This window comes from Ziziphus jujuba, chromosome 11 (assembly GCF_031755915.1).
Source record: "Ziziphus jujuba cultivar Dongzao chromosome 11, ASM3175591v1".
Lineage (NCBI taxonomy): Eukaryota > Viridiplantae > Streptophyta > Magnoliopsida > Rosales > Rhamnaceae > Ziziphus > Ziziphus jujuba.
The window spans coordinates 14,824,043-14,844,088 of NC_083389.1; the positions used below are offsets into that span (position 1 = coordinate 14,824,043).

At 33.3% G+C, this 20,046-nt stretch overlaps 3 protein-coding genes across 4 annotated transcripts; 2 read left to right on the forward strand and 1 right to left on the reverse strand.

The window, feature by feature from the left end:
- The first annotated feature begins 796 nt into the window (after window positions 1-796).
- Window positions 797-2,376, forward strand: LOC107432723 (uncharacterized). The gene is made up of 2 exons (XM_025066520.3): window positions 797-1,199; window positions 1,755-2,376. Exons 1-2 carry the CDS (start codon window positions 940-942, stop codon window positions 2,185-2,187), a joined length of 693 nt encoding a protein of 230 aa, XP_024922288.2. The 5' UTR covers window positions 797-939; the 3' UTR covers window positions 2,188-2,376.
- A 650-nt stretch (window positions 2,377-3,026) lies between these two features.
- LOC107432722 (ubiquitin carboxyl-terminal hydrolase 15) lies at window positions 3,027-11,576 on the reverse strand. Of its 2 annotated transcripts, XM_048466175.2 has the most exons (14): window positions 11,419-11,576; window positions 10,290-10,636; window positions 8,380-8,836; window positions 7,839-8,292; window positions 7,626-7,768; window positions 7,448-7,536; window positions 7,081-7,166; window positions 6,812-6,974; window positions 6,387-6,510; window positions 6,129-6,286; window positions 5,895-5,979; window positions 5,167-5,376; window positions 4,221-4,282; window positions 3,027-3,900 (listed from the first exon to the last, which is right to left on the reverse strand). In XM_048466175.2, the coding sequence occupies exons 2-14, from the start codon at window positions 10,574-10,576 to the stop codon at window positions 3,216-3,218; spliced, it is 3,003 nt and encodes a 1,000-aa protein (XP_048322132.1). In that variant the 5' UTR covers window positions 10,577-10,636; window positions 11,419-11,576; the 3' UTR covers window positions 3,027-3,215. The 2 variants fall into 2 exon arrangements, with proteins under 2 accessions (XP_048322132.1, XP_060669038.1); XM_060813055.1 differs by lacking the exon at window positions 5,167-5,376.
- Window positions 11,577-14,263: 2,687 nt separating this feature from the next.
- Window positions 14,264-19,035, forward strand: LOC107432739 (cationic amino acid transporter 8, vacuolar). The gene is made up of 2 exons (XM_016043921.4): window positions 14,264-16,210; window positions 18,508-19,035. The coding sequence occupies exon 1, from the start codon at window positions 14,446-14,448 to the stop codon at window positions 16,165-16,167; it is 1,722 nt and encodes a 573-aa protein (XP_015899407.2). The 5' UTR covers window positions 14,264-14,445; the 3' UTR covers window positions 16,168-16,210; window positions 18,508-19,035.
- The last annotated feature ends 1,011 nt before the right edge of the window (window positions 19,036-20,046 follow it).

Here is a 20,046-nt window from a genome sequence, read left to right on the forward strand (position 1 = left end):
CGTACGACTTTGTTTTTTTTTTTTTTTTATTATTATTACTTTTTTTTTGTAACAATGATAACAGCTTTGTTATTTACATCGAATTACGATTTTTTTTTTTTAATTTTTTTCTGAAGTAACAAATTCATACAGAATCCAAGAAAAACGTAATAAAGATTTTGTCATATGAATTATGATCCGTATCAAGTTGTGTATTTTTTTATTATTATTATTATTATTTTTTTTTTTTTGAGAGAACTTAAGTTGTATTATTTATATAGGACATTCCTGATTCATCAAGTAAATAAATAAAACAGTATATTCCTGAATAAATAAAATATATACATATATATATATATATAGACCTCTAGAAAGGACTTAAAAATTGTCCTTAATTTGAAAAAGGTACATCATATGCGACGAGTGTATTATTTGATTGTTAAAGTATATGTGGATTATGGTATATCAATTACATAAAAAAAATAAAAGTAAAAAAAAAAAAAAAAGTTTTTGATCTAAATGTGGCAACAATCACACTAGTGCCACTCCATGCCCAGATACTCTGACAAATTCATTCATTATAACACTGAAAACTAGTCATATGGTAAATCATAGGGAAAAAAAAAAATTATATATATTTTTTGCTATAAATATATGTAGTTTTTTTTTTTTTAAATTCTTATATTTTTATATATAAATATAGTAGTAATATTGTATATTAACAGTATTTTTATTTTACATGGGGGAGTTTAATACGCGTGGCTGTACTTAAAAATTTTTTTTCTTCAATATGTCATCGAAAGATATCCACATGCATGGTATTGAACGTGTGGTGGATAATAGAGATTGATGCTCTCTCACTCCAACAACACTGAATAAACCCCTCAGACCCTCACCAACAAAACAGCTTTGTACCAAAAATTGTTTCATCATCATCACCACCCCAACCAAACAATCAACATGGCTGCTTCTGACATCTTCAAGCTTTCATTCCTGTTGAGTCTTCTGTCAAACCTGAACATGGGTCTGTGGCCAGACACCCCCCAGATGAGCTATGCAGTTTTTCCACCAACATGCAATCGCATAGAGTGCCCCACCTTCCAAACCATTCATGTTGGCAATGGCTTTGAAATCCGTCGTTACAATTCCACTGTCTGGATTTCCACTTCTCCAATTCAAGATATCTCTCTTGTTCAAGCCACCAGGACTGGTTTCCTGAAGTAAGTTGGTTTTTTTTTTTTTTTTTTTTTTTCCCAACTTTTTTTGGGTTACTCCATTTTTCAATCATTTGACTAGAATTTAATTTGGGAGTTTGTGATGGGTTTAAAATAACAGACCTCACTGTACCTCCAATAAATTAGTAGCTCTAAGTTATTGGTACAAATAAATCAAAGGGGATTTTTTTCTATCATTATTATTTTGTCGGTTTTTTTCTTTTTTTGAATCTCACGCCATATTTATATTGTTGAAGCCAATATAACTGCAATCTATTAGTGTTTCTATTAGATACAAGCAAATTATTATCATGAAAAATAGAATGCAGAATTCATCCCCCGTTTTTGTGGAACTTGCATATGAAAAATCCAGCTTTGCAAGAATTGAGTACTGTCCAGCTGGGTCATGTGGATGTGGAAAGCCAAATTCTTAACAACATTGACATTTATTGATTTGGACAATCTCTGTAGATCCTAGAGAAGATTATTTTTAATACCCATTTACAAAATAATGGTTAAAAAAAAAAAAGGGCTCAAAGTTTAATCTTTTTCCTATTACAGGCTATTTGACTACATTCAAGGGAAGAACAAGTATGAAGAAAAGATAGAGATGACAGCACCAGTGATCACTGAAGTCTTACCAAGTGATGGACCCTTTTGTGAATCATCATTTGTTGTCAGCTTCTATGTTCCAAAGAAGAACCAAGCTGACCCAGCTCCTGCTGAAGGCCTCCATGCTCAAACATGGAAACCTACATATGTGGCAGTGAGACAGTTCAGTGGCTTTGTAACCGATACCAATGTTGGAGAGGAAGCTGCCGCTTTGGAAGCCAGCCTTGCCGGAACAGTTTGGTCCGCTGCCATTGAAAAGAGCCGCGGTGACAGTTCGGCCACGGTTTACACTGTTGCACAGTACAATTCTCCATTTGAGTTTGATGACAGGGTGAATGAGATATGGTTCCCCTTTGACTTGGAAGATGAGCTTGCCATATAGGTTGACAGAGCAAAATGAGATGATTATGATATAAGACTTTTGAGGAGTTGGGTTAAGCTTCATGTTGAAAAATAGGAGCAACTAATTATGTGAAATTTATGTTGCCACGAATGTTGTCTATGACTGATGGTAAGAAACTCTGCTTTTTGCACTGAATAAAGTAAGCATGATGAAATAATTATTTGGATATATATATATATATATACATATTCTTTTTTTCCTTTCTAATTTCTAATCTAGTTACCCGAATCATGAAAAGAAATGAGGGCTGCAATTTGAACCAGACAGATTTTGTTTTCAATTTACCCAAACAAAAAAAAAAAAAAAAAAGAAGGATAGATTGTTTTCAATCTGTCGCTCATCATGCTTAGATTGATAAAACAATGCACTCCACTTTGTGTGTCGACCCCATTCTATTTTATACATGTTTCTGGGGTTATATTAGGGAGAATTCTTCGATCATCAAAGTATGAAAGACAATTTGCAGATGTACAGAAATCCAGAGCTAAACCAGAGGCAAAGAAAGAATTTCCCTTCTTACCATGCATTTCCAAGCAATTCCCTTTAACATTCAAAACCCGCCAACAAATCTTATCCAGAACTTGCATGCATTGGTTACGTGTTTTTCACCTCTTAGAATACCCATAAATGTTAGGTTGGTTTTGTCAGTAGCCAACCGGAACCTAAGAAAAAGTCTCAACAAGATGCTGAATAGCCTGATAATAGACCGAAACAAATTCCTCAACAGCAATTTAACTGGCAGAATGTAGTCGGGTACCTTACAAGCTAACCAAATGAACCAGTAATTTTCTGATAACAGAATATCATGGAATCAGATAGAAGCAGATGGAAATTCCAAAACTATACAATTTTCCGCAATATTTTAAAAGTTAGTTAACAATACTATTCTTTTTGCCGTGTTAATATGAACCATATGCCTCAATCAACAAAATACGGAAAAAAGGGGAATTGAGGCATATCTCCTACCTAACTAAAATATGTATTTAATCAGCTGGATTTTCTATAAACTAGAGCTTACAATGACTAGAAGTTTGATCAAGTCCATATATTGGGTTACTCCCATATCTTACATACATGTCATAGTTACTATCAGAAGAAAATTCAGTTGGAGAGCCACTGACTTGTTGCCCTTTTGGTACTCTGTCAAGGGGTTGTGTTGACAGGTAGGAGTTCAAAATTTGGCCCTTTTCCTGAGAAACAAATCCGGTGTATGGCTTACTATTTGAAAATTTTCTACAGGAAACAGAATTGCGGGAATAGTCCGGAGCATATATTGTGTGGAAGAGTGATGAGACTGGATCTGCATTATCCGCATAATCTACAGTACTGAAAGAGTCCCTAGTACTCTCAGTAGTGAAAGAAGCCTCATCTGAACTTGTAAATAGTGACCAATCACTTGATGTAGCATCAGAGAACTCCATGCCAATGGGATCAGCATATGTCTCCATGGCTGGCATGACATTCCTGTTGGCACTTCTCCGTATGCCATTAGAGTCATGGTTGGTAAAGCTCTTAGTAGTTTCTGGTCTGTGATCATCTGGTAAACGCCCTGGGCAAACAAACTGGCTGCTGCTTGGTTTACTTTGTCCTGGCCTTGAAGGCTTCTGAACTTTCAAGGAGCAACCTGCCATTTCTGGAACTTGATTCTGAATAGTACTCCCAGTGAATGCTATTTGAGGACGGGGCCAGGACCTAAAAGTATAAAAAATTTCAAAATCCAAAGGGCAAATAAATAGGAAAATAGAACCTATATCTACAAAATGGCACAAACTATCGGGCAGAGATTCAGACTTGAATCTGATGCATCTATCTCTAATGCAGCAACAAACGCTAAAGTAGGACTAACTTATTATGTAACATTCTGTCTGCAGATCTAGCAGGTTCTATTACTGGACAAACCATAGTAAATTCATACACACAACCCAGTAGATGGAAATATCAAGCACACAAGAAAAACAAAAAGGAACAAGAGTAACTACAGATGACATTTTTATCCTGAAGTAGAGGTCTACCTCATGTAAAATAAGATATATGCTTCTTCTGACATAACCTGGCTCATAGGAACTCGTTGGACCTGTTAACGAAGCATGATCAATCTTAATATCCCAATTCAACAAAATAAAACCGACAAGTAAAAAATATAAAAAAAAGGGCCAACTAAAGTGACAAAATATTAAACACCCATTTTATGAGAATTATTTAATTTCACACTCATAAACATGTTTATGAGCAAAGTATGGAAAAATACTTTCGAAGTAGCTAGGCTTCATTTCAAGCAACCAATGAAACTAGAATTGCAAGAATAGAGCTGCCATTAAAACTGCTTAAATTCTGATACAAAAAATACAAATAAAAATAATTACTGAAGGAGTTTGACAATATGTGACTGATTAAATTATGCATACGGTTGCAGGCTCACGAGCAAACTCAAGCTCAACTTTGACAATTAAAGTTTCAAACGCATGTTCTGTGGTTTGTTAGCATATTGGGAATCCTCAACACAAAAACAAGAAGTTGAAGATGACTGGAGAATAGCAATTCGATGAGGGAGAATCCTAGTCTTATTTATATTCTGTTCATCTCAAGCAATACAGTCAAACTCCAGTTATTGATTAATGCAAGACATTTAAATTAGCTCACATATATATCTAACCCGAATAACCTAAGTGATGTAAATTAGACAGGAAAACATATGCATGACTTCACAGCATATACACCATTCCACACAAAAGCTTTCGTGGCAGTGCAGCTAATTGTTAACTGGATTGTTATTCTCACATTTTCAATAGGATCCTCACTAGAAAAATGTATATAGACACTTTCTTAGAAAATAATGAGTGGCAAAGTTCTGTTCAAATTAGCCACCATTGAAATTATGCTTAATATAAATCAGATGTAAACCACTATTACATATCCTCCAAACTCTGGTGAGAACTAATGATAAGAGAATAGTTTTACCTCTGTATCATCTATCCTGAACCAATTGCCCCGCAAATCTTTCACATATGACACATAATGCCCCGAGAAAGATGCATTTTGCGTATCCAAATGCACCACAACAGCATATAGCATGTAAAGAGGAGGAATATCAGTTCCAGTCATGAATGGAATCATATCCAGCATGTCAGGAAAAGTAATACACTTATTTATTTTCCCATATCTTCCTTCCTGATGAAGTGAAAACCATAACAGAAGATTGAAACAAGTCAGATGATGACTACAATAAATGCGTTAAAAACCCCATAGATATTTACCAGAAAAGATCTTAAAAATAAAATTCTGTGAGATGAATAAAAGGCCTGAAGATGTACTCATGAATGAAGAGAAATTGGTATCTAGGTTTGAGTGTTGTTTCAGCAAACAAGTCACAGAATTGCCACTAATTTAGCTACGGTGCTTACTACTGCTAAAATGCCCATTATAAGTTTTCTACATAACCTGAAAGAGTTAAAAAGCAACTTCCACGAACAAAGTAATTTGTAAAGCACTTTTTACCTAGAACTACCTAACTAAGATTATTTTCTTCCCCTTTTTTCACAATAAGTAATGACCAGAGGAAGATTCAAAATTTATAGGCACTACACACCAAAGACTTTAGGTCTAAACTATGTTTTAATGTATAAAGATATGAAAAGCCAGAAGAAAAACATAGTGTCCTCAATCTGAACACGTGGACAAAATGATACCTGGAATCTCTTTAAGACAATTGTTAGGATATTTGGTGCCTCCTGGATTCTTAACTGTTTCCTGGCTTGAACATATGTAGCACACCTTTTACCCAAAAAAATAAATAAGTAAATAAACTAATAAATAAAAAATAATAAATCAGTCACTAGAAAGTCATGGACTTGGTAACTATCAAACTCTGATTTCTATATTACATGTTTCGTAATAAGAAGAGCAAAAAACAATGATCCAACCTTCCACATCTATACATGTTTTCTCCATCCAAATCTTCAGGGGTTGTAAATTGAGTCAGTGCATCTTCAAGCGACTCCACCCAACCAAATATCTCTAGTGTAAGATCCATAAAGTTTTCATATCTTTCAGACTCATGCTGACATCTCAAACACTTAACCTGCATACAACAAATTTAATTTCAAGATTGATGTGGGGGAAAATTAAAAGGCAGTCATAATAGATAAGTCACAAATCACTTAAGAATATGAAATAAGCACCTTTGATCTGAGATGCCCACCAAAAGTATGTTGTATAAAAGTTGTCTCTTGCAATCTGGGATCTACCTTGTTTTCTCCTCCCAGTCCCTCTAAGCATATAGATTGCATTGATGTAACCAGCAGCCTGGAAAATGGTAGCATCATATGATTTCAAAATGAAAACCAGTGCTCAAGAGATAGTTATCCACATGCACAAGGGATGTTGGATCTTGACAAGAAGCCATGGTGGTCCCTTTAGGACCACCTGATCCCACATGAAAAGAAGTAAGCAATGATGTACCACTCTTCATCAATATTTTAAAATCAAACTTAACAGCGAATACAATCCAAATGGCAAATACAAGCAAAACCATCATATAAATTGCAATATCTTCAAAAGATAATATCTCAGAAATAGAATTATTGGCTGGTACATCTTAACAGACCTTAAAAATTCATGTGCATCTTCCTGACTCCCATCACCAATATGGCAATTAATACTCCGCATATGCAAAAGAATTCTGCTAGGAGACATAGGGCCTCCACCTTCTTGTAACAATATTACATACTGTTCTAGTTCACACATGAGACACCAATCTTTACCACAACCTAACGTGCATATAGAAAAGAATAAGTAAGATGTGTAATAAGAAAAATACCAACACTTAAGTAATTGCAAAACCAACTAAAAAGGAAAATGAGGAAACATAAGTACAGGCTCTTGAATGTGATCTGTGCAGCAAATAGATAATTAGAGGCTTTGTGCAGGTTAAACACTGCAAGACAGCATTTGCATAGCAACTGCAAAACAAATGTTTAATTAATAAAAATGGTATATAAACACATAGAAAATAGATGAGCTTCTGTAGACTCAAAAGATTGTGATAAAGAACCAAAAAATGGAAACTAGAACAGATTAGGTACAAAAATCACTAGAAAGTATAACAGATCTGTTGTTTAAGTTGGTATTATGATGAGATCAATCTTATCTGCATATGCAAATCATAGTTTTTAAATTCCTTTATACCTGGATTCCATTCCTCGTTTTGTGAACCAATAAAAGATAGTTTATGATAGTTTACCTATTCCCACAATTTAATAGGCCTCGAGGTGATAAGTCAAACACTTCGCATTGGAAGAACTTTACAAATTCTTTGTAAGGAAAAAGCATCTGAGACAGCCAAATAGCACATTGTATTAGAGCTTTAAAACTTGTGAAAACAGAATCGTATTTTGGTGTGCATTAGACCAGAAAAGGACCTTAATTCTGCATCTATCACCACCGGCTTCTGAGAAATGCTGTCTGGTTAATTTTGTTTTCTTCTTTAGCCCCATCATCTTCATAATCCTTGGGTTTGCAACTCCATTGTTCTGTGAAGTAGTATCCCTCGTTTTAGAGAACTCTGCACCATAAATATAGAATTAGTGATACTATACAATGTAAAATAGAAAGTAGTGATTCACCAGACTGACTTGTTTCTTCAGCAACTTGCCCCTTCTCTGTTTCTGAACAATTCTGCTCTCCAGTTTCTTTTATTGCTGATTTAGGTGATTTAGAATTCTTAGTTCCCAGGGAATATGGTGGCCTTTTAGCTTTTACACTTCCCTTCATTGCTGTTGACTCAGAAGATAAAAATTCCACTGTTTCGTTACAGGGAGTCCTTTCTGCTTTAAGCAAGCCTCCCCCATTCTGAATGTCCATCTCAGTTTCATGCACATTTGTTCTATTTTTTAATGAATAGGGTGAGCAAGATACTCCACAGTGACTCCTTGATTCTAATTTATTGCCATATTGACTTTGATACTTATCATTCTCAAGCATGGTACACCTTGAAGTAGCTTGTCCATAACCATGCACATCAGACATGGTGACATTGTGCTTGAGTGGTGTTTCTCCTTCTGACACAAAAGGGTCATTATTTCTTAACTGCAGCGAAAATATACCACGTCAGATAAATAGTAAGCACATAAAAGATTACACTAATAACGTACTAAACCACCCATTGATGCAAACCTTGTGCCCACTTGGAACCTCTTTTGGTGTAAAATGATTAGAAGATACTGAATATGCAGCCCGACTTCCAGAGACTTCTTCAGGAGAATTAAATGCAACTTCTTCCTTTCTTCTTAACATTTCTCTGTTGGATTTTCGGGAAGCTCGCTTTTCTGTACTTCTTCTCTCAAGCATGGGAACTTGAGAATTACCAATGGCTGAGCAATCAATTGTACCAGGGACACCAATACTTACTGAAGGACAAGCTATATTGTCTATAGGTTCATTTTCCATCACATTCTGTTCAACGTTGTAACCGAAGCACTGTGAAGCCATGCTTTCATTAAATAAGAACCTCTTGTGAATGGATTCATCAATTGAGACACCCACAGGAGAGGAGCTTGAGCTAGCAGTTTCCAGCTGCTGGCACTCTTGTTTGTGAACTTCCCTCCAGTGAATTATTTGACATTTTCCAGAACTGGAAACCAAAAAAAAAAAAAAAAAAAAAAAAAAAAAAAAAAAGAAAAGGAAGAAGAGAGAGAGAGAGAGAAATGTAAATGAAAGGAAAGAGACACTGATTAAAAAGGTGGGTCAAACTACTTCTTTGGGTCTGAAAAACCTGTTTGGAAATAGTGAATTATTTGTTGGCTAATTTTATTTTGGAAACATGAAATATGACTCTTTTCGAAATGCCAATCAAACATGCTAAAAATTTGGTGTATGCATAACTTTTATTTTTATTATTAACAATCTTAAACTTTTAAGTACCCAAAATGTAGCTTACTAATGGTCAATAAAATAAAAATACCCCTCATGGTTGTCAAGTGCTAGCCTAAAATCACTATCAAAATGGATTAAGGCACCAGTAAACTTGTCAGGCACAACTGCGCATGCTTCTTCCTTCATTTTTCACTATATTTAAGAGACAGATATGACATAGTAAGATTTTCCAGAGCAGTTTTAAAGTTTTTGCTTTTTCTTTTTCTTTTTCTTTTTCCAGATAACAGTTTTATTAAAAAAATAATAATAAAATAAAAATAAAAACATCATCCTATAGCAATATTCCATTCATAATAACAACTTAAAAATTATGTGATGTGCGAGGACATCACCAGTAGTGTTCGTTCTACTATTTCTTACAACATAGGAATATCAATTATCGAACTATTTGACATCTATATCAGTCCATCTATATTTCACTTATATTGACGGTCTATGCTTCTGGAATTTCTTCCAGATATAAGTGCTTATTATAACTTAATTTATACTTGTTTCATAAAATAAATATCATCAAATTATACAGCTCACATACTTTAAAATTGTTAACATGTGATATGTTGGCCTTATATAGATAGGTGATCCACTTCTGATAATTTTTCGGAATTGATGGTAACTGAACATGAATCAAGAACTTAACCATCAGTCCTTATCCTTCATTCCAAATGACCGGCAGAACTACATCATATTGATTATGCTTAATTCAGTTCTAGCTCTCACTGGATTGAGTAAGAGAGGACGATGGAGGAAATCACCGCCAAATATGCTGTAACCAATTCTAGGTTATTTATGTTCTCACCATTTCTCTAAGCACCATGCAATTAGATGTCGTAAACTACATACAACCACTGTTCCTTATTCAAACATCAATATCTGATCCTGGGTCACAAATAAAATCAGGAATATTGCTGTACATTTAAGACAGACGAAGAGCAGCTATGCTGCTCGTCTAGACATGTTCTTAGATAGGTTCAAATATCATCCTTTGAGGCCATAAGTTATTCTTATTCTGAAATGCACACATAATCCTTAACATACTTGATACTACAATTTGCATTGAATTTCAAAGTTGTTTATTGGATCGCTATGTAATGAAAAACAGTATCTAATAAGCAATCTGTGTTCTTACTTCCAAGAATAAGTTTAGAGCATACCAATATCTGACAGACTTGCATCTGGCACAGCGTGTTGTAGCAGGATTAAAGCACCTGGCACACAAATGAAGCACATTCTTTGAAGGAGACACAGGAGGAATAACATCAGCAACAGCCATTGCTTCTGCTCTACGAGCTTCTTCAGCAGCCAGTTGTGCAAGCAAATTTACTCTCTCCCTCTTGTTGGTAGCCTCACCCCATTTTCCAAGTAAGACATACACAACCAAAGGAAGCACAACCAGAAACAGAAACAGGGAAGGTACATTAGCTTGCCATGGCTCAAGCATGTCCCCACCAGCATACTCATGTCCAATACGCCACCAAAATCACTAACCACAAAATGATCTCTACAAGTTACACAAACCCAAGTAAGTAAACATCAACATGAAATGCAAGATATATCATAATTTCCCACCTAAATCTACTTTTTCCAGATGTTTCTGAATCAGAACCCTATCAAAACAATATTACCAGAGAAAACCCAGAGAAAATTAAATCCGGCAAAGCTGTATTCTTTTCTTCATTCAAAAACATAAAAAATAAATATTTGTACATTGAAATTAAAAGGGCACTTTTCAAATCAAGGGTTAGTAATTTGCAGTGTGTTTTTATTGAGATCTGAAGCAGTCTCATCCATGTGGTAAAGGGGGGTTAAGGAATATGTAATTTTCTTGAGGTGCACGCCATGAAGAGCACCACAAGGCAAAGACATTTGGGCTACAGCATCAAGGCTATAGCACACACTGCAACATTGGGATTCACCCTTACGCCTAGAGTACAGACCCGAAGTTTCAAGACGTGAAGCTTAAGCTTCAAATCTGCTTATTATTTTAGTGGTTTTCGGTATTTGGGTATATGGGTCTAGGTTAAAGCTACCATCAAGGAGATTCCTTTGGAAAAAAATTTAAAAATAAAAATAAAAATAAAAAATCAAATCTTTAAAAAATAAAAAATAGTGAGAGATAGATTGAGAAAGAAGAAAGAAAGAAAGTAAGCCTGCGGCTAATGAGAGTTGGTTGCTTCCGGCTGCTACTTGGGCTGCCGGAAGAGCTGCCGGAGGTGGTTTCTCGGGAAAACAGAAGATAAAGAGAGAGAGAGAGAGAGAGAGAGAGAGAGGAAGGTGGTGAACCTGGCTGAGTCGCTGTCGGCAAAGACCCAGAAGAGCACGTGCTTTCCTTCTCTTTTTCTTTCATTTTTTCTCTCCTCTCTTCCTTCCTGTCCTTCTCAGTCTCAGTCTCTCTCTCACTGCTTTTTTTTTTTTTTTTTTTCCTCCTTATCTCATTTTTCACTTCAGGCTTTTATTATTTTTATTATTTTCTTTTTTCTTTTTTTGATAAATATATTATTTTCAAATACAAAGACATGTGAACTTGGCATCTCTGTACAGTAGATTTACCGAAATGATATCCTAGAAAGATACCAAGTTTACTCAAATTAAATAAGATATTTATTTTAAAGTACATTCAGTGTTATGGAAGAGGAAAATAAAAAGTACAGTTGGTGTAATTTTGAAATAACAAAAGAAAATAAAGTACATTTGTTTGATATCATTGTTTTAATAGCAAAAGTTAACACATACAATTAATTGAATTATTTCTTGTATTAATGGAATAATGAATGCTTCATTGATTAACCTTCATACTTGGATAAAACAAAAATTAAGCGAATAATTATTGTTTGGTAATGCATTAAGTGTTATTTGGTGATGTAATTGATTTTTAGCTTTTAGTTCTTCTGCTTAATTACATATGTATTTTTTTGCTTACAAAAGATGTTTATTAGAATAATTTTTTTTTTATCATTTCTAGTAATTTTGGAATATAGATATAAATCGTTTATCAATTAAGTTAATTTTATTTGACTAAATAGCAATAAATAATAAAAATAAAAAATAAAACCAACACAATTTTATTAACTTTATGGTAAGTTGAGATATCTTACAAGTATTTTTAAAAAATATATATATATAGTACCTAACAAATTCTAAAAGCATCCAAATGATTCTTTATTTATATCCCTTTGTTAATATAAAAAATAGCTTTGACTTTTCACAAAGTAAAATTCATATTTTTATTTTAGTGTTATATTAATTTAATTTAACATGGTACATGATTTATACCATTTATATAATGTTTGAAAGATAATTTATATAAAATCAAATAGGAAATATAAGTAGAAGAATAAATATTTATAGAAAAAAGAAGAATAAAGAGCTTGAATAAATAATATAGTAAAAGGGCATTTTAAAACTTCAATATTTTATCATAAGAAATGCTTCTTATTATTGAAAATATATTCTTTGTTTTAAAAAGTTCATTAGATATGTTTTAACTATCACTAAGATAAACAAACTCTATCCAATTGGGTGGGGAAAAAAAAAAATCAATTATGTTACCAAATAGCTCCAAATTTTTAGCTTTTAGCTTTTAGCTTTTTTTTCCTTCTTAATCATTCAAATGCTTATTAATATCAGTTAATAAGAGTTTGTTTTAGTTTTCAGCATTTTTTTTTCCTATTAATTGTTCAAATATTCATTAATATTAGTTAATAATAGTTAGAATATGTTAGATATCTTAATTAATTATAAAATAAAAATAAAAATAAAAGCAAAATCCAACGTAATATTTCAAAAATGGTTTTCAATTTGTTTTGGCAAAGACATTATTTTTTCAGACAATAATTGTAAATGTAAAACTCAATATTTAAAAAAAAAAAAAAGTTGTCATATGTTTTTCCCCCAACTTTCAATCTGAATAATTTCAATTTGAATTATTTTTTTATCATCTCTATACAAATCATACCGATAGAACTAAATATTTAATACAAATCGAAGTCTACCTTAACCAAAGTTCTTCAATACATCAACCACTCTAATATCCTAACTTAATTATAAACCACTATTTAGGGAAGAACATTTTAATTGACAAAACCCAAAAACCAAGCAACTGTATCGAAAATCTACCAAAACTCAAAGAAAAAAACAAAAACCTATTGCATTCAGGTGTTAACCAAACCAAAAAATGATTAGATTTTCAAATACCGACTGGTATCCAAAACTAAGTTAAAAAAAAAAAAATTATATATATATATTTAACATTTTTACATATATTTTTTAAATCTTCGATATTATTTTATAAATAAAAAAATCCAAATCGTAAAAGAAAAAAGATCGAAAATCCAAAAAACCAAAACAATCAAACAAAAAAAGCCATCCAAATTAATTTATTAATTTTTTATTGGCTTTGTTTGCCCCCCCAAAAAAAAAAAAAGGGTTTCAAAAATCTAAAAAAATATATTTCGGCAAAATAACCTACGGCTTATCATTTTTTCTCAACGATTTGGAAGGGGAAAATATCACCCAAACATTTACCATTAAGCCAAATTTACTAATAAATAAGCATTATTTCATTTGATATTTTTTTTAATTCATTAAAAAAATTAAAAACGATTTTTTTTTTTTTGGGATTTGAAAAAAATTAAAAGACATTAAATACTATTTTCTTTACTTGTTTTTGTCCAATTTGGCTTCTTTTTTGTTTTTTTTGGGTAAATTGCCCAATTTGGCTTGCTTGCCTACTATTTTTCTTTTGGTAAAAACTTGCCTAGTGTTGACATTGACCTTGAGAAGAAACAACGTGGGAGACTAAAATACTTTTTTTATTTTTAGATCCAACACGTTGATCATGGTTGGCTAATAAATTAGAAAAATATTTTTTAATTAGAATAAAAAAAAATACAAACAAAATAAACAATTACCCAATAAAATAATGAGCAAGAAAATCACGTCTTCTCCATCTATCATTAGACTAGTTTATCGCAAAGTTATCCAACGAATCCAAACTAAGTAACAAGCCAATCCGAATTATTACTTCAAATTCAATCCAAAAAAAATAATAATAAAAATAAATAATTTACAATGAATGAATAAAGCCGAAATTCATGAACAAATTCAATATACATTATTATTATTATTATTATTATTATTTTGAAATATTAGTATACAAAAGCTGGATTTTATGAACACTACACCAACTGTAACTCAGTAAGCGTATAAATCCTTGAATCCAAGTAGAATCTTGTATTTTGGGTCTTGGGCTGAAAAACCCCATCTCAGTCTCTCACTCATACACTCTTATTTTTCTCTGTAAAAACCTCCATGGATTTGCAGAAGGAAGAAGACCCAATACAACCCAGAAGCTATTGGAGATGGAGCAAGCAAGATTTTTTCCCAGAACCCTCTTTCCAGAATCTCGATTCCTACAAAGCCGCGGTTTCACAGACCTGTTCTCGTCTCGGAGACCGTCTTCTTGACCGTTCCACAGACTCCCGAGAGCTAGTAGAGCTTCGCAGAGAGAGCGAGAACGATATGGAGAAATGTCTCACATGGTGGGATTTGATCTGGCTCAGCTTCGGCTCGGTTGTCGGCTCGGGCATTTTCAGCATCACAGGCCAAGAAATCCGCAATCATGCCGGACCTTCCATTGTGCTCTCTTATATCATCTCGGGTCTCTCTGCACTGCTCTCCGTCTTCTGCTACACCGAATTCGCCGTCGAAATCCCAGTTGCCGGAGGGTCTTTCTCGTACCTTCGAATCGAATTGGGGGACTTTGTGGCGTTTATAGCGGCTGGGAACATTCTCTTGGAGGCCATTTGTGGAGCATCTGGACTGGGTCGGTCATGGTCTTCTTACTTTGCCACTATTATCAATGATGACCCAGATTTTCTGCGAATCAAGGTAAAAAGTTTTGCTAAAGGTTTCAATCTTTTAGACCCAATTGCTGTTTTGGTTCTTTTAGTTGCAAATGGTATAGCGATGAGTGGAACAAGGAGGACATCTATTTTGAACTGGGCAAGTTCTATAATCAGTGCTTTGATTATTGTGTTTATAGTGGTTATGGGTTTTGTTCATGGCAAAAGTTCTAATTTGCGGCCCTTCTTCCCATTTGGGGTAGAGGGTACTGTAGAGGCTGCAGCAATTGTGTACTGGTCCTATACAGGTTTTGATATGGTTGCTAATATGGCTGAGGAAACAAAGAATCCATCCAAGGATATACCATTGGGTTTGGTTGGTTCAATGAGTATGATTACTGTGGTTTATTGCTTTATGTCTTTGGCATTGGCCATGATGCAGAAATACACTGAGGTAGATAAAGATGCTCCTTATTCAGTTGCTTTTGCTAAAATTGGCATGAATTGGGCTAAATATCTAGTCAGTATATGTGCCCTCAAGGGTATGACTACAAGCCTGTTGGTTGGATCCCTTGGTCAAGCTCGGTACACCACTCAGATTGCAAGATCCCATATGATTCCGCCATGGTTTGCTTTGGTTCACCCAAAAACGAGAACCCCAGTCAATGCTACTCTTTTGGTGACAATTATGAGTGCAATTATAGCATTCTTTTCTAGTTTGGATGTGTTATCCAGTGTTTTCTCATTCAGTACGCTAACCATTTTTATGCTTATGGCTGTTGCATTGCTTGTTAGGCGGTACTATGTTAAGGATATGACATCGAAGAATGATTCAGTTAAATTTATTGTGTGCTTGATCATCGTATTTGGTTCTTCAATTGGAGTTACAGTGCTTTGGAATAGAAATTATAGAGGGTGGATTGGGTATTCTGTGGCTGCTATAATTTGGTTTCTGGGGAATTTGGGGATGGCATTGCTTCCAACGCATCGAGTGCCAAAGGTTTGGGGGGTTCCACTCGTTCCATGGTTGCCATCAATATCCATCGGGATGAATCTTTTTCTTTTGGGGTCTCTTGAGGCAGTTGCATTCTGGAGGTTCCTTATATGCAGTGCGGCAATGCTTGTCTACTATTTTTTCATTGGTCTTCATACAACTTATGATGTGGCTCATCCAAATGTACAGAAATAAAAATTAGGGGAAAGAAATGGCATTTTAAAGGGTGCCTGAGCGGGTATTTTTCTAATATCACATTTGATGATTCTTCATATATTGCTTAAGATCTTTAGGGGAGATTATATATGCTTTGTTATTGTTGTCTGGAGAGAAAAGTTCATTATAAAGAAATTGCATATTGCAGTGTTATATTTTCACTTTCTTGTAGTTCAACCAAACATAATAAACAATTGTTTGATCATTAATGTATAGAAGTTAAGAACATTTTAGTTGGTGATATTTTAAAATAAAAAAATGATGGTTTTGACTCTTGATAATATTTTAAACATGGAAAATCATGTATGTCCCTGAATTGGGACTTGCATATCTGTAGACTAACATGAATCCCTTTGATCTAAATGATATTATTGTCTCACAAAGGCTTCATAAAAGGATAGAGACAGAATTTCAGCACTTGAGACATGAGGGGTAATTGGAGGCTGCCTAAATTTGATTAATGGCCCTCATTGGATAACTAGGTTTGAGAGAATCTAGCTTAGAGTAATCATGACAGGGTAATCAATACTAAAGCCATTTGATGAATAAGTGGGAAAATGCATCTAAAGTATTTAATGATCCTAAGAGACCTACTTTTTTGAATGAAAAGCTTAACGGGAGTGTTATAAAGCAAGCTATGCTTTGTTGTTGATTGGCAATCAAAGTGCCTATAGCCTGTGAGTAGTCGAGATTAAGATATGTAAGTTGGATGTGTTTGAACAGGAGGAAGATGTAATAATAAGTAATGCGGCATGGGGGAATATGGAATGAGAGATATTTCAAAATATTTTAGTCATATGAAATTAGGCCTAGTGGTGGGCTGCTGAGGGAAGGCGGCCAAGTGAAGTTTAAGTAGATGACCAGAGATTGGGCCTGATTGGGAAAAAAGTATAAGTGCAATTAATCCCAATTAGTTAGAATTATGTCTTAGATGAACTGGTTGGATTAATTTCAAAGTGGGCTCTCCAACCTTATGGAATCGTAAAGCTTTTACATAATTAATAACATTGTTGGGATGGAACATAATCTGTTTTAACATTTACTAGTTTCAGTTAACTATAAATAATGGTTGTTTCTCTATGTTGTCTGGTATCATTGCCAACTGTAATGTTGAATTATGTGGCACATGTGGATACGGATTAATTTCTTGAGTTCTTTACACTATTTGTTTCCAAAACGTTATATATAGCTTGTCACAACGACATTAGGTTAAACTCTAACTGCGCAACACTTCTGTAACGTTAATATGATTGATATTCATTATTCAGTGAAAGTTGAACCCTAATATGCTTGTTCCCCTGGAATCCTGCTAGCACACTGACATTCAAGAAACTCATGGTTGTGTAATTTCTCTTTGCATCATAGTTAGCATTTGAAACTATTGTGCGGTTTCTCTTTCTGTCACAGCTAGCATTTGAAACTATCTGTGCTTTAAAGAAGTTTGGAAGTTGGTATACTTTACGGTTTATTTCATGCATATTTACAATCTCAAAAGATTTTTTGATCTCTCAATTATACTGTATCTTTGGTGAATTCTCACACTTTGTTTTCATGTTTTTTCTCTGTTCAAAAACAGAGTACAATACTTGTGCATAATGGCAATGCCCTGTTCTGGCCTTTTACGATATAAATTTTCTTTTCCTTCTGTTATTACTCATGGAAAATCAAGCAAATTATTCTTTGAATATATAGTTTCACCTTTCTGTAAAAAGAATATATAGTTTCACCTTTATCCGATCTATATTTTGTTAATAGAGACTATAATATATAATATAATCGGAAGGTAAAATATATATATATATATATATCTGTAAGTTGAAATTAAAAATGTCATGTTGACTTGCCAGTAAGAGAGTAACAGATTCTTTCGGTAAAGGCTCACTCCATTAACTTTCGGCAGATAACATACCTTTTATGCAGCTAAATATTCTTTCATTTATTTGTTTATTTTTTAAGAAAGGGTGAGATAAGAAAACGTGAGAATTCTTTGTCTTTTACATCTAGTTTTGATAAGAAGGAACAATTGATTGAATTGGAATTATCCAGAATCTAATAATACTCAAATTACCAGGCTTCATAGGGTAAACTAGTACCTGAAAAAGTGATTTTGAAAAAGAAATTCATTAGAGATAGAGATATTTAGTTGCAAAGCTTGCCCGGTTGATTTTTCTATCTGTCCTTCTCAAATCTTAATTAAAGTTATTAAACATTGAATTGATTCCCATGCATTTTGCTAATTACATTAAAAATGAATATGATATTCAAATCTCTGTTCTCTTCACTTGGGATATTTGAAACTGAAGTTCCAAATAATGTCAGGGAGATGAAATGAAGAAGATGTATTTCAGTGAAAGAATGCAAGGTCAGCTTCAACATGTCCCTGTTCTCTTTGACACCAGGAATGGATTATGGAATCCTATAACACCATTGAACTATAAATCTCTTGCAGCAGATATTTTGATTGGTCGGGTGGCCTTTGAAATTACCACTTTGATCATTTTCCTTGGCTAATATATTTTCTTTTAAAAACAAAAACTGATAATAGTAATAATAATAATAATAGTCTACATCTTCCAGGTTGGGCTGTCTGAGTCATTATGGAATTTAGGTGTATCCAAATTTCTGAAAAATGAGTTTACCAACCTAATTGGTTTAAAGCTAGCACACAGGTTTTGAAATTTTTTATTTTATTTTATTTTTGGTAATTGTTTTACTTTTGAATACTAGAACTACTATTAGGGGACAGTTCAGTTTGTGAAAATTTTTCAATCTGAAAACTGTATACATTGAACTAATTGTAAATATTAAATGAAGTAAATTAATATATATATATATGATCATGTGGTATGATGACTCTTAAATCTCAATGTTATGTTTATAAAATTGGGATGAGGATTGGGAAAACGAAATTGAATGAAAATGAATAAACAATATGAAGATATCAGACTCAGAAATATATTACTACATTAGGTGTTGTTACCTGCTATTATGTTTAATGATAACTATGCGAATATACCTATATATATATATATATATATATATATATTCCCCATGAAATAGAATTGATCAGACTCGGATTTTCTCAACTGGGAATCTAATATTCTCCAAAATGAAAAAGATGAGATTTCTGACTTAAAACGTGGTTAATTACATAATGGTGAAGTAAAGCAAAATACGAATAAAAGGAGAAAATATGAAATATTCCCATTTCAATGATTCTGATTTTGATTTGTGAATCCACCATAAATCTCAGCAGATCAAATCTTGTTAGCCGTCTACATCTTCTACTTCACTGGTAAGGATTGCTCTTACTTTAGGCGAAATTCTCTCTTATCTCATATACATTATACAATGAAAAATAGCTATTTTCATTCATTGTAATTAGTTAGGTCCATATGATGTCCAACTTTGAATAAACACCAATTATATAATTGGCTAAACCAATCCACTATTTCAGATTAAAACAATAATTATATAGTTGGGCACATTGTGAGAGTGACAAGGCTACAATGCTTGATATAGTGTTTGTATAGCAATTGAGAAAGACATATATAACTTGTTAGGTAAGACCTCATGAATATTAGGGTCCAACTGGTGCTCATTTTCAACTAGTTTTGGTAGTACTGTGAGACATAAAATTGGAGGCTCACAATTGGTACTCTTTTTTTTTTTTCCTTTTTTTAATAGCATAGTTATTTAAGAAATATGATTGATATTGTAATATATATTGTGGAACATGACTTGGAAAGCAATTGTGTACAAAGGATGGTATACATATATATATATATATATATATGTATATAAAAGGATGGTGTATATATATATATATATATATATATATATATATATATATGTATA

Bases quoted from the DNA above. Each gene is read 5' to 3' on its own strand.
- LOC107432723 (XM_025066520.3), top strand. From the start codon at position 940: ATGGCTGCTTCTGACATCTTCAAGCTTTCATTCCTGTTGAGTCTTCTG. The intron at 1,200-1,754 runs GTAAGTTGGTTT...TTCCTATTACAG, and splicing joins ACCAGGACTGGTTTCCTGAA to GCTATTTGACTACATTCAAG.
- LOC107432722 (XM_048466175.2), bottom strand. From the start codon at position 10,576: ATGCTTGAGCCATGGCAAGCTAATGTACCTTCCCTGTTTCTGTTTCTG. The intron at 7,167-7,447 runs GTAAACTATCAT...TTTGTTTTGCAG, and splicing joins CTATTAAATTGTGGGAATAG to TTGCTATGCAAATGCTGTCT. The intron at 6,975-7,080 runs GTACTTATGTTT...TATGCACGTTAG, and splicing joins CAGATCACATTCAAGAGCCT to GTTGTGGTAAAGATTGGTGT.
- LOC107432739 (XM_016043921.4), top strand. From the start codon at position 14,446: ATGGATTTGCAGAAGGAAGAAGACCCAATACAACCCAGAAGCTATTGG.